A 14,701-nucleotide genomic window follows, 5' to 3' on the forward strand; every position below is an offset into this window, starting at 1 on the left:
TGTCCAGCAGGTCGAGGGAGAGGATTCTCCCCCTCTGCTCTCATGAGACCCCAGCTGGAGTACTGTGTGTAGTTCTGGGGCACCCAACACAAGAGGGATGTGGAGCTGTTGGAGTAAACCTAGAGGAGGCCACAAAAATGATCAGAAGGCTAGAGCACCTCTGCTATGGAGACAGGCCGAGAGAGATGGGCTTGTTCAGCCTGGAGATGAGAAGGCTCATATATCTCATATATTTATCAGTCTTCCAATACCTAAAGGGGGCCTACAAGAAATCTGGAGAGGGACTTTTTACAGGGACATGTAGTGGCAGGACAAGGGGGAATGGCTTTAAACTGAAAGAGGAGAGATTTACATTAGATATTAGAAAGAAATTCTCTACTGTGATGGTGGAGAGGCACTGGCATGGGTTGCCCAGAGAGGCTGTGGATGCCCCAACCCTAGCAGTGTTCAAGGCCAGGTTGGACAGGGCTTGGAGCAGTCTGGCCTAGTGGAAGGTGCCCTGCCTGTGGCAGGGAGCTGGAACCGGATGATCCTGAAGGTCCCTCCCAATCCAACCCATTCTGTGATTCTGTAGACTAAATTCAGAAACTCAAAATTCCTGTAATATAGTAAACACAATGAGAATTCAGTGTCATGAAATTTCAGCACCTTTTGCAGACTCCACAGGAAACGAACAGAAAGTAACTACAACTTTCTGAAGCAACTGTGTATGTGCAATGGAAGAGCTCTGCATAGAGAAAAAATTCACTATTTCATTGTATCACATGAATAAATTTCAACTGCACCACACTGTCCAGATACAGGAAGAATCAGATTATTATTGGAAGGGCTTTTATCTTAATAAGTCACTGGTCTCTGTATAACCAGCAATACAAGGCACATCTGCTTGAAGACAACGTAAGATTTCCACTTGACAGATGAAGAGTACTGATGTCATCCATAATACCTTAACTGTAGTAATCGCTGCTCTTCTTAGACTGTGAATCCCCTGAGACAAGAAGCCATGGCCTCACTACATAACACAAGACGTGAAAGCAGTAATACCTATACATTCCTATGTATTTATATATTTCTAAATAAATACATAAATTGTGGGTAACTACCAAAACCAAGCACTTTATTTTGTTCTGTGCAGGTCTTTTAAAAAAGTCATATATCAAAGATAAGCTACTACGTGCACTGTTAATCTAACAGTATGATGTGATCCTTAATTTCTCACATCTGTGAAGAAGGACATACTTAAATCTTTTTCTTTATTTTAAGCACCACACAAAGACCCAAAGGCTTTTAACCTTGAACTTCATTAGAACATGAAGCAAAACAACAGTCCAAGAAAATGCAGAAGTTACTAAATAGTACAGGACTCGTTGCCAGGTCTGTTTTCAATCACCTCAGTACTGCAGATACCATGGTCCCTCTGGCTCTTTACATGGCCAGAGGCATAACTGTGTACTTCCTCCCTACTCATCCCCAGGGAACTTGAGTCTGTTTCTTGGTGTCTGAACAATTACATCCTCATTACCTTTGATTTTGCTTCTTATCACTGAAGCCTGAAACTTTCGCTCCCCCAAATAGTTACTATTCACTCCTTTTTCTCCAGGAGGCTGCATCTCCCCAAACCATTCACTCATTCTACATGAAAAGTATTTCTTTCTACATGAATACATTAATATAAAAACTAGCACAAGACATACTGTCGCAGAGACTTTTCAAGGTTGCAACAAAAACAATACATAATGACCAAGTGTTACACTAACAGCAAGCTGACAAACTGACACCAGAAAGGGGAACACCAAGAACTGTCAAAACCAGCATCAGCACACTGTGCCTTCTCCAGTGTGTTAGTTTTATTCTCCTGTTCCTTCAACCTATCTAAGGGAAACTTCCACATCAGACATACTTTGCATAGTAGGCCTGTATGCAAGCTGTAGAAAACAAAACAAATCACACTCAGATGCTGCCTACTTGGACTGTTGTGCTTAAAATAGGAAGAAAAAAAAAAATTAAGCAACTCAAGTATCCTTCTCTAAAAAAGAAGCATCCTTAAAAAACTGGACACCGTTAGAAGAATGGGCATAGCATCTGCAAAAAAAAAAAAGTACAACCTGGAAAAAGAAACCTATTTTAAAATTCTGTCTGCTAATTAAGAGAAGAACAAAGTGAGATTGTGAGTCAGCCTCCAAAGCAGTATCACAGTACTCAGTGTCTTACTATAAAAAAAACCAAAACCCAGTACTATCAACTCACAAGTACTAAAGACAAGTGCATGTTCCCTGTAAGACTCAGGTTTGCACCATTTCAAGACACCCACTTTATATGCGTTAAGAAACAAAACGCTGTTACGATAAAAAGGTATTACAGAAATGACAAATTCTTATTTTATGTGGAAACCAGAAAGTCCTGGTTTTGTTACTGAACACCTTTGTGGTTACCATCTCCTCTTGACTATGCATTCAGAAATCTCCAAAGACTCTTACCTTTTAGCACCCAATCACAGGAAATTTCAGTATCATCTGACATTCCAGATTCCTGTATGGTAATGTGTCTGTTTCGGAAAAAAAAAGTGTACTTAAGATTTCTATCTTGCACAAAGGCAATATTAATCTAACAAGTTACATAAAATTAAAGTTCTCAGTAATACTTTTAGCTGTGGACAGAATCCTTACATTCAGCACACTGTCATAAGACAGTTCTTCACACTCTTTTGGCTTTCTTATAGCCATCCTTACAAATACACACCTAAAGGAGTTAACTACCACCAAGACATTTCAAATCTCAAAAGCTGTCAGTAAAAGCTCATTACTGTATTTCACCTTTGTCTAAAATACCAAGAAGTGATATCTCTGCAGAGCAAATTACAGAAATACTGTACTAATGAGCCAATTCATCAGTTTCTACAAAATGTGATTTATGTTAATATTATATTCATGACAATTTGCATAACACTGAATCTCAAATAGAATAACAAACACATTTGGTCATAGAAATATACTTCATCTATTTTAAACATAAGTTGGAAAAAAGGTAAGTATTTCTCCTCAGAAAAGCTCTAACGATAAAAATACATAGTAAAATATTACATATCGAATATATCAAACATCATCATCACTACAGATCTTGGAAGCCTACCCCTAGTAAATGACAACAAATGTAATGACAGCAAGCTGCCTAGTAAAATGGAACAATGAAAATTTGCAACAACCTAGTGGAAATAAAGAAGTTCCCCAGTATGTGTAACTTGGAATTATGCAAACATTCAGGCACAAATATTATGAGATACATTATGAAGCAAAGTTGAGTAAGTTACAGCAAGTTTGTAGAGACAAGAAGGTTATTTATTATAGGCAAGCTCTCTGTAGGCTTACTTCCCCTCTCCCCCACATTGTATGGGAAATGCAAAGTTTGAGTGATTTTGCCTGAAACAAGTTACTTTCTTTTTGTAAAACTGCAGTGCAGACAGTTCCAGAAAGCTGTCATCTTCATAAACACTGCTTAAAACTGAAAATATTAAACAGCATCAAGAAACTGAAATCTTCATATTCAGGTCAAAAGCTACTTCCAAATCTTTACCAGATTCTCCTAATTGTGTAGTGTGAAACAGAAGTTATTTGCATTTTGGAGCTCAATCACTGTTGTGACCAGTATGTTCTCCTTTTGAAGGACATGTGCTCTCATTATCTGAAATTTGGAAGCCAAAAATTATTATCCTTACATTTTCATAACTAAAAATACTCCTCCATCTTTTAAGGTCACAAACAGTCGAAGATGAAAAGCTTCATTAGCTAAACATGTCTTGGTGTTTAAATTCAAAACTCAAACAAAATGGATCCACACTAATAGTTACGCATCTGCAGTGGCTAATAATTGCCACCAAACACTTGTCAGTGACTGAATCAAGCAGGTACAGTCTTCACACAGTTTCAGTGCTTTGGTTTATCAATGAAACTTGAACAAAAAATAATACTTCATTATAGGAACTGTAATTTTGACAAGCTGCTAGATCTCAGATTTTTGTAGTGGGAAGAACACTACAAATTAAGGCACCAGTCATTTCCCTTGCAGTTACAACTTAAATGCTATTAAACTCATCAGCAACACTCAACACATCCTAAAAACCTTTTTAAGAACCCAGCTATACTGTCAGAATAACTTGCTAGCAGAACTACAGTTCCTACTGCTCTGTACCAGTGCCAGATCAAAGTATTAGTACACGAGATGTACTGAAGTCCATCCTCATGCATTTATGCACTAAAACAGTTTTAACAAAGATCCAGGTTCTTTCTATCATCATCTGCCTGTTCTCATTAATCTGAAGGGAAACCATAACAAAAGCTATGTATTGATAAAGAAAATATTCAGCAACAGCCACCATGTGCAGCCAGTAAGCGTTTGTATTGCTCTTCTACCTAAGATCACCAAATTACATTCATCTAGAGTGTAATGGCTAACATTAACCAAATGTTAAACAAAACATGCATATAAACTAATATTTATATAAGTTAGACATGGTTTACCATAGTGAAGTTCTGACTCGCTGTTCTACATGGACAGATTGAAGTATCATTACAAGCTAATATGCAGCTAATGTTGCAACAAAGCAAAACTGAGTATGCATAAAATAAGAAGCCAAACAAGCAAACATACGCAATAGCCTAGAATACCTCTAAAGAAAAAAAATTAAAAAGGGTATTAACAGAAACAGTATTTTATTTTAAAATATGTAGTATGATGTCAGTGTAACTCTGCCAGCATAATCACTTTGGCAAAGACAGCTGAAGTCCCAGCTGTGTCTGGCGAACACTAATAAAAAAAAACATAGCAGTATGAACTGGTCATTATCTGGTATTATTAAGGGATACAAGTACCTGATAAACAGTAGTAAGGTTTACTGCCTTATTTTAATATTGTCATACTCAGTTCATTAGTATGTTTCTGACTGTTACCAACTTTGATCAGTCACTATCTAATGATCTTTGCATTAAATTACGGAATTTAAAAAGCAAAACCAGACAATTTTGCCTGCTTCTTTAGCAAATTAAGGGAAAATTCTAAGAAATAAGAGGCCTGCATTTTTACTTTCCTTGGCTGGTGGCAAGCAAATTCAGCAGATCCAGGAAGAAAGCTGAAATTTGACTTCAAACAAGTTCAGTTTTCATCTCTCTAAAGGCTGTGATAATGTTACTCTCAGTGTCATTATTACTTAAGGAAATATTTATCCTCCTTACAAAGGAGGATCTTACTTACAAGATCCAATAAAATTTTCAGTTAGCATCTATACAAATACCAAACTTTACTACCATAACCAAGATGAGAGTGGAAAGGGCTTGAAAGTTCTGATCTTCCATTCTGTGCAATGCCTAGACAGCCAGTTGGAAACCATCTCAGAACAGCCATTACTACCCTGGGGTAATATACAGCAAACACTCATTCTGTTATGTAGTGTATATAGGATACAATATATACACTGTACACAAAATTAATAGTAATTCTAATAAATTTATTATGCTAGAGCCTAGCTGCTTCTTGAGGAGTTTGATGCTCCTACTGAAGATTTGCCCTGTTCTTCAGAGGCTTGTTTTTGCATAAGCTTGATTCTGCAAAAATATTTAATACATTAACAACTGAAAGTTTTATATTCTCACGTTTAAAAAACTGTCCAGTACCTCAGAGAAGATTTTCTTCTTTTTCTTCTTTTTGCACATGGGTTTAATGAAGGTGAAAGGATAAGGAGAGCAAAGAGGAAAATAAATTAATGCAGTGGCATAATGTTGAAAATAATTAAAACATTTTATTTAAAATAAGGATAAAGCCACCCAGAAAGTGCACAGGAAGAAAATTAAAACATCCCTCCCAATAAAAAAAAAAATAATCTTCAGAGGAAAATCTTACATTATTTGTATCTAAGCTCTGTTTTCCTTTGTATGATGAAAAATGTGATCTTAAACTCATCTTAAAACTCATTTATCAAACACAGGTATCACAGTTTAGAGAGAATACTAGTCTAGACAGTTGATGAGTTCCTCTGTCCCATGAAGGACTACTACCTCTTCTACAAAAGCTTTTCTACTTTAAACTTATCTTCCCCCTTCAGTGACTTTTATGATCATCTCAACCCTCCAAAAACCTTATTACCTAGTCATTAACATCAGGATCATAAACATCTATAACGTGTAAACCACATTACAGATTTAAAAAATACTCACATATCTGGGGGTAGAAGAAAAGCAGAGAAGAAGAATGGCAGAATGGAATACTACTGTAGAGACAACCATTTACTTGTACAGATCCAGCAAAAGAATATGCTACACCTAGAAAGCATGCTAATATTCTACCACCTCACAACTAAAAAAATTCTCTCAAAGGGATAGCTGCTATCGCAAATCAAGTCAGGTATTTAAAAACATTGAGTTATTAGTCAAGAATATTACTCTTCCTAAGTTTTGTTTGTACTTCCATATTTCACTTCACTTGGTCTAAACCAGTTCTTTAGGACTATATTTTCCTTCAATGCAGATATAATACTAGTTCTTATGAAAAACAAATTATTTGCATTCAGAACATTGTCATACCTCAATCAAATTTTGACATTTAAATTCAACCAACAAATTGAAAAAATTCTGTAAGGAAGCCTGACCACTACAACCAAAGTACACTGATATGAGAACAAAGCACTTAGGATTATTGTAGTAAAGAAAAATGATATGCATACCTAAAATTATCACCTACTGAATCTTTCTTTTCTGAGGTAACAGGACACTCAGGCTTAAGATCCTGCTTTTCATCTTTAATGGAGATGCTATCATAGGACTCCTTCACAGAACAATTTTCACAGTCTGCAAGTTCAAGCTTCTCTTCATTATTGTATCCAAAAAGGTCAGGGTCATCCTGAATCACATCAATGACAAGAATATCTTCCTTGTAAGCGTCAAGAATATCTGGAATATTTTGACTTTGGTGTTCTGAAAGAGTTCCACTTGATTTGTTACCATCATTTATTTCTAATGCAGCAGGGTGGTCAACTGCATTCCACGAATGATCAGGAAAACTAGATTTTAGTACACATTCAGTACCATGGAAATCAGGCACAGGTGACTTTGGCTGTCCATCAGGAAAAGGATGTGGATATAAAGAAGAATGTTCAGAGAGAGTAGACAAGGTTGAAAGGTTTTTAGGGCCATCATGCTGGAAGTCCTTACTGCTGATCTCATCTGCTTTTTCTTTTGTTGAAGCTGTAGATGTAGCATCACTTGAAGTAGCAAGAGGCCACTGCTCAGAATTTACCAAGAAAGTCTCTTCACCCATCTTCTGCCTTCTTGAAACACTACTGCTGTCAAAAAGCTCTAGTGGACTAAAGGTTTTTTTTTCAAATGAACAGACAGATTCCAATTTCCTGGATTCAGGCTTGTTTCTGCATAAAGGAATTTTGAATTTTGTCAGTTTTTCAGTGTTTAATACTTTCATTAGCTTTAAATCAGAAAATATCTCTTTCACTACTGATGTCCTACAGCTCAAGTTCTTTCTGTGTGTGTCACGTGTAGATGTACCTTTCCGGACTGTCACAGACAAGTTTCTTTTTGTCACAGTTCCTTTTTTTTTATTTTTTTGCTTTGTTGTAAAATTCAAGGTTGCTTTAACTTCTTGCACATCTTCATGGCTAAAAGTCACAGCACTTCTATCTGTATGAATGGGGGATTCCACATTTTCACTGCTCATTCTCAAAGTCTCATCAATATTCATGGGAGACGACCCTGGTGTTTCAAGTGAAGTCAGACATTCAGTATTTGAATCTATTATTTTGCATGTAGATTCTTTGTTAATTTCTTCCAATGACATAGGGAAATCCAACTGTCTCAAATTCCCAATCACAGCATTGCTTCCTACAGTTTCAACACTGCTTTGATCAGAGGATTCCTTGAAGGCGGTCCTTACAAGTCTTTCTCCTTCTGAGCTAGACCCAAGATTTTTATGAACCCATTCAGAAGTCCTGGCACAAGATTCAAAAGGCCAAACATTTTTACCAGTCATAGGTACTGTTCTTTGACAGGTAATCTGATGCAATTTCTTATTAACTTTGTTCAATTTTTTAACTGTCTTGCTTTTGTGACTGTTAGAAACACCATGGACCTCATCAGCTAGCACTTTCAGGCTACCTGAGGCAGCAGAATGATGTGCCACGCTGTTTGAATTTTCTTCTTTTGCTGTTACTGAGAGCTCTGATCTCTTCTTAAAGCCATCTTCAAACACAAGTGATTTGGTACTGTTCTTTCTCCAGACTGATATATTTTGTGCTTCATGAGTATTTCTCCCTACATGAAGATTTGATGCATGATCACATGAAGGTGACAGAGTAATTTCTTCGTGATTTAGTCCCAAGACTTCAAAGGAACCTGACCTGGCAAGTGCTGCTTCTGCTTGTAACTCATACTCACTGCCATTAGCCGTGTCTCTGAATATATTCTGCATTGCTGATTTCTCAGCAATTTTCTTCTTTTTCCTAGGCTTTCTACCAATATTCAACCTTTTTCCCCTTAAAGACTTTTTGTTTTTGCTCTGACAGCATGAAAAACACTCTTCTCTGTTTTCAGTTTTTTCTTTATTGAACAATAAACCACCTTTTATGAGTGATCCTTTGTTTTGCATTCTACTAGTGCTGCAATTCATATCACTCTGTTCTACAGTACCATCAGGAAAAACACGCTTTCCTTTATCCTGGGCTATATGGGTGAATCCATTCAATTTGTAACTGCTGGTAGTTCCATTAGCTGAAGACTTCACAAATGTATTGATGTAACTACAGGCCTCTAATCTCACAAATGGATTCTTTTCTGTTGCACAGAACAAGCCATTGCAATGGTTTAGGGCTTTTCTGAAATGTTCAGCATCACATTTTGCAGATACACTTCTCACTCCTTCACGTGTAGTCACACTAAAACTTTGCAAGCATTTGACTTGATCAGTTCTGGGTTTCCTTTTTTTACACTGCACACCGGACTGTTTTGTTACAGAATGGCATAGAAAGTTCTTGCTTTGGGTCCCACCTAAAGCAGCAACTGCAGGAGATTTACAGTAGTGAGGTTCCTTTTCCTTAGAGTCTTCTGATGGGTTTTGATTTGTCTTAAGCTTCTTCACAGCCTGTGTACCAGAATCTTGCTCAATTGCTTTCCATTCTTCCTTCACTGATTAAAAAATAAAGAAGTGTCATTAAAGAGTATGGTTAGGGGAAAAAAAAAAACTTTTTTTTTTTTATACAGAACAGAAAACATTCAAGGCTACTAAAGAACACAACACCATATAAAGCTAAAACACTTCTGTAAAGTTTTACTAATTTATTTTAAATTAGCACTATTAGCAGACTTACAGTAACAAATTATATTTTGTCTTCAGAAACAAATGTAAACAGGACCTTAAGGTGTCATAAAGACATTGGAAGTAGTATATTTAAGACATAGGTGGAAATCAAATTAGAGCAAGTCTGGCAAGAAAATGCAGATGCTGTTCGCACACTTGGCTGTACAATCTTTTGTTTACATAGTAGATTATCTGTATTAGGAAAGCTTGTTCCTAAGAATATAGTAATTTATTTTAGATATATAGTCCAACCAAATGTATCAGTCTGTTCCAAGAAGATTCAGGAAAACTGTGGGACTTGCATTTTTATGAAGTACTACTTTCTATTTAAAAATAAAGATGATGTAAAAAAACTGTACAATCCAAAAGTTTCACCTGGAGAATGGACTCAAGAATGTACCAGCAGAATGTTGAGGGTTTTAGATCTTACTTTTCAAAGTAAGAAAGATACAATTGTAATATGTCTCTTTTTCTTTTTTAGCATATGGTTTATAGATAAAATATTAATAATAACCTATAGCAAATATTTATCTTTTGAATGCACCTGCTTTGAAAGTAAAAAGAATCTTTCAGACAGCTATCCTGAAAAAAAATGAGACTTTTAAAAATTCTTTAAAAATTGCTCCATATTGATACAACACTCTTAAAACACCGAAACACAATCTTTTTTTCCTGCATCTTTCAGGGTTTTGCAGAGAATAGCTAATAAAACCCCAGAAGTTCTGAAAACAAAACCTATAAAGGCAAGACCAAACCAAGACAGCATGATGCATATTCAAAACCAATCAGATAATATACAGGTGAATGAAGAATTGACTATTTTCTCTTTTGGCTTTGCTGAAACTACTGCTTCCTTTCCTGCTGGTGCCTGACCTTCTATGTGTAAATGAACTGACCACTTCTGAGGGGAAAAAAGAATAAAAAGTTCTTACTTGGGGCTTGTAGCTGCCAATGTCACTTTCACCCCCTGCACCCAGAAAGAGTATCTGGCCTCCTCTCCTTTGTGCTAAAGAACTGCTTTTCTCCTTCAATAAAAACCTCTCCTCTTCCTAAAATTCTGTTTTCTCCTAAGACTGGTATTCACAGTACTGTAAAGCAGACCCTAGCTCGTATCTCTGTATTCTTGTGCTAAGTTAGTAGCCATCCACTAAGAGCTGTTTTTAACTAAGAGTACAGGCCACTCTTTCTTGTGCTCACATCCACACAGATACATCTGCAAAAGAAATATTATCTCCTGTTTTTTCACCTTTTAATGGGGTCTTACTGCAGCTCCAGTCCCTTGTCCCAGGAACCCAAATTCTGCACCTGTACTTCTGCAACAAGGGCACAAGTGAGTATCACTTTCCCCTAGGCTGTCTGCTCCTTCCTGAGGGTTTGAGCTCTGCTGCTCTTTTTTCATGCAATACTTGTGCATCTTTCTGCTGGTTATTAGTTGTTCTTGGCCACCTGAACCCTGTAGCCACTGTGACACCAATGCATTTCTGTCCATCTTCCCCAGATTCACTGCTCCTCTCTTGCACTCTGGATACTGCATATGCAGTTCCAGCAAGGCACATCTACCCTTCTCTCTGGGCCCTTGTAGTTTTAGTTTCATTAAGGAGGCCCTGCCTTTCTTGCTCAAGCACCTCTTTCCTTTCTTCTGCACCCCTGACTTTCTTGATCCAATTAGAATTTAGGGCCTACAAGGATGCTGGGGAGGGACTCTTCATTAGGGACTATAATGACAGGACAAGGGGTAATGGGTTCAAACTTAAACAGGGGAAATTTTGGTTAGATATAAGGAGGAAGTTCTTTACTGTGAAGGTGGTGAGGTGCTGGTATAGGTTGCCCAAGGAAGTTGTGAATGGTCCTTTCCTGGCAGTGTTCAAGGCTAGGTTGGATGGAGTCTTGGGTAATATGGTTTAGTGTGAGGTGTCCCTGCCCAATGCAGGGGGGTTGGAACTTGATGATCTTAAGGTTCTTTCCAAGCCCAACTATTCTATGACTGTATTATACCCATCTGACTTTTTGGGCCTATCTACCTCTTCCTGAACTGCTGGTTCAGACAAGGATTCCTGAGCCTTCTCAAGATACAGGATTTGCATCTTCAGTATCATTACAGAGTTAGTGCTTTTCACTTCAGTACTACATGTACTGTTTCCGAGTTGCAGCATCTCTGGTTCTGGCAAACAGGAAATTTCATGTCTCTCTGTGCTCTTGATTTCCTCCTCTGAGGATACGATTTGTAATTTTATTTCCATAAAAGAATACTTGCCTTTTTCTCCTGAAATCCCTGAACTCTCCTGGAATGCTGAGTGGTTTAGTTCTTCTGAGTTCTGTTCTTTCCTTTCAATCACTGCCAAGAATTTACTTTGCAAAGTAGTTTCTGAGAAAAATCGCTGCTGACCTTGTTCCGTCCTTCTCCTTCTAGTCTTTCCCCAGCATGTGACTGCAGCCACAGTTGCTGCCTGCCAATTTTCACATATAGCAGTGTCTGAAATTGGCAGCTCTAGACCCTTGTTGATTCTGGAAATCCTCCTGCATTGTATCTGCTTGTTTTTTTCAGCTGGGAGTCTCTGGCTACTCTCACCTTGCTCCTTCTGCATGGGGGCAGGAGGAGCAAACTGCTCACACAGAACGCTGGAGAGCATGGCAGGTTGCAGACAGCAAGGTAAGGGCTGCTCAGGTTTTCTCTCAGGTACCAGGTGATGACTCTGCTTGACTACCAACATGCTCCCTGCCTCACATTCTACCCCAGCGCCCAGAGAGCTTGGCCTGGTGACCATCTCATCAGCCAACTTTATATCACTGCCAGTTACCACCTTCCCTGACCGTAACTGCGGCATCCTAAGTGCCTAGAGTCAGCAACAAAATCCACTCACCAGTGCACCTTTACCAGCAGCACCCCAGCTAGTCTGGCACCTAAGGCAGGCAGAGGCCCAACCAGGAGGGGAGTACAACCTCGCTAAGGCCTCAGAGTTCACGGCCTGACAGCAAACAACCTCAGGCCTCCTGAGGAAAGCAAGCCCACAGCCACCAACGAGCGATCGCCCATCACCCCCCGCAGCCCGGTGCGGCCCCTCACCGCGCAGAGGGGTCTGCGCCCCAAGGGCCGCGCCGCGGCCACCCGTGCCACGCAGCTCGCCGCCTCCCGCCGCAGAAGCCGCCTGAATCACCCCCGCGCCACCCCGCCGCTCCCCTCGTCCCGGCCCTCGTCCACCGATCCGTCCCTCGAAGCGTCGTCTCAGCGCCGCCTGCCCGCACGCGCCACTCGAAGGGAGAGGCGGATGCCCGCGGCAGGGGTTAATGGCGGTGCGGCCGGAGGGGGCGGGGAGCGAGAGGTGGTCGACGGCGTCGGCGTGAAGGACGCCTAGAGGGGGAGGTGTCGGGGTGGGGAGGACGGTGGACGGTTGGCCTGGGGGGCGGTCTAAGGCTTATGCGCGGTCTTGTGTGGTAACACAGTCAGGAGAACAGCAGGAGCTGTGGCCACCCCGCTGTGCGGGTCCTCTGGCAGGGTCAAGGACGCCGCCTTTATGAGGAAACCTCTTCAGAGTCGGCTGCGGATGGGGTTGGCAGACGCTGCTCCTCTGGGCCACAGAGCTAGGCTGGGTGGTGGTTTCCGAGCTGCAGCTGGGGAGCCGTCATGCTCTCTTGATGCCCGAAGCCCCGTGCCGCAGTGGCCATAGGGTGAGAGGCTACCAGGCCTAGCCACAGCCTTGAGGCCAGGGGATGGATGGCCCAAGGTGCCAGGGGCCTATGTAGAACTGCTAAAACCTGTCAAGTGCCACATGGTGGCAACCGGTCAACTCACTCGGAGCTGGAGTCGGGTAGACCCCCCTCCCCCCCGGCGACTGCCTCGCTGTCCGGTTTCTTCACCTGTTTCATCCACCTCAGGTAAGCAATCACCTCGTTTGCCCTGAGCACTAAAGGGGCCCTCTGATACTGAGGGGTGATATACTTGTTTCCATAGCTGTGGCCTATGTAAACTTCATATTTCAAATAAGGCAGTTTCTGAGGACTGCAGTTAGGAAAAAAGTAGCTCAACTAGTTAGACTGTATAGTCAGAAAACAACCAAAGTTGGTGTTTGGGCTTCAAATGTGGTGATAGCTTCAACACAAAGATAGGGCACCAAAGTTTCAGGACCATCCCCTGAGTGATAATGTGAACACATAAAAGTAAGCTTACAAAACCAATATTGTACAAAGATTGAATCTAAATGGTGAGTGCTATGAAAATCATAAATAATTAAACTTAATAAGGTGATGCTTTAATGCCAGCAATGCAGTCAGCAGCATCACAGGTGGTTGGCAAATAGGACTCTGTCCCTTTCTGTTCACAGGTGGTCCTTGAGGGAATGAAGTGCCTTACTCAGATTCATTGCACCCTGACTTATTGCTTGGAGGTGTTCACATTTCATGCACCCTAGTTTGAGACGCATGCACAGAAATAAAGCTTTTTTGTCACTACTTTCTAGAAGTGCAGTATTGGCAATGTGAAAGAGTAGCTGAAGAGTAAAGGCATATTCTACCAAATGACATTGGCTTATTATGTGACTTCAGCTCGTGTTACTCACTTCACCTCTGTTTCTCCACCTATAGGTAGAGCTAATACATCGCTGCCCAAATAAACACAGCAGTGGATTTTTGGCAAAAGCTGTCCATAGATAAGGAACAACAGGCAGGCTGGGAAGCCAGTAACTTCCTTTTGCTTATCATCTTAGGTTGAGCATACATTCTTAAGTACAACAAAAAAGTCACTGAGTGGCTAACGAAAGCTAAGCAAAGCAGAAAATACAGATTTCTTTGGTAGTTTCTAACCCAGCTCAGTAATGTGCTTTAGGTCCTTCAGACAGAAAGGGCCGAATAGAAGAGGGTTAACTGCACAGCATGTATCATTGTCAGTGTTCTGCAAAGCTGTGTTTAACAGAAAACATTCAGCTCTGGCAAAATTTAACCACCTCCAGTTGAAATATAATGTTCTCCAGTGTGTAACATGGTCTTTTGTTACCAAGACAGGAAATGAATGCTAATTAAAGACATTCATAAAAGTCCTCAGAAAGGATATTTTGAAGCACCTGTGGATTATGTTAAAAACATTACAATACTGCTAAAAAGAAGTAGTATAAACATTGTCTTTTAAAGTGGATCAATTTAACTGTCTTTTAAAAATACTTGAAAGAAGAGATTTAATAAAAGAAATTCTGTGACAAGTGTTTATTAGAACTGTAGACTATTAAGGTGGAAAGAACTTTAAAAAAATCATATAAACAGCTTAAGGGAGAAAAAGTTATTTTCACATTCCAACAACATTTCAATTAGTAATACTACATGGAAGTTTTTAAATTGTTTGGAAATACAAATAAATGCTTGTTTC

General features: G+C 39.7%; 1 protein-coding gene across 1 annotated transcript in view; it reads right to left on the reverse strand.

The window, feature by feature from the left end:
- The window catches only part of TOPAZ1 (testis and ovary specific TOPAZ 1), a 36,135-nt gene extending 23,751 nt beyond the window's left edge, over positions 1-12,384 (reverse strand). The window contains exons 1-4 of the mRNA XM_061465011.1: positions 11,603-12,384; positions 6,710-9,176; positions 5,664-5,690; positions 2,478-2,545 (exon numbers count right to left, since the gene is read on the reverse strand). Coding sequence (XP_061320995.1) covers positions 2,478-2,545; positions 5,664-5,690; positions 6,710-9,176; positions 11,603-12,173 — 3,133 coding nt within the window. The 5' untranslated portion in view covers positions 12,174-12,384. The remainder of the gene's footprint in view (positions 1-2,477; positions 2,546-5,663; positions 5,691-6,709; positions 9,177-11,602) is intronic.
- Between the last annotated feature and the right edge of the window lie 2,317 nt (positions 12,385-14,701).

The sequence above is a fragment of the Pezoporus flaviventris genome, unplaced genomic scaffold (assembly GCF_033815535.1).
Source record: "Pezoporus flaviventris isolate CSIRO_AGI_PZ_B2104156 unplaced genomic scaffold, CSIRO_AGI_Pfla_v1 ptg000037l, whole genome shotgun sequence".
NCBI lineage: Eukaryota > Metazoa > Chordata > Aves > Psittaciformes > Psittacidae > Pezoporus > Pezoporus flaviventris.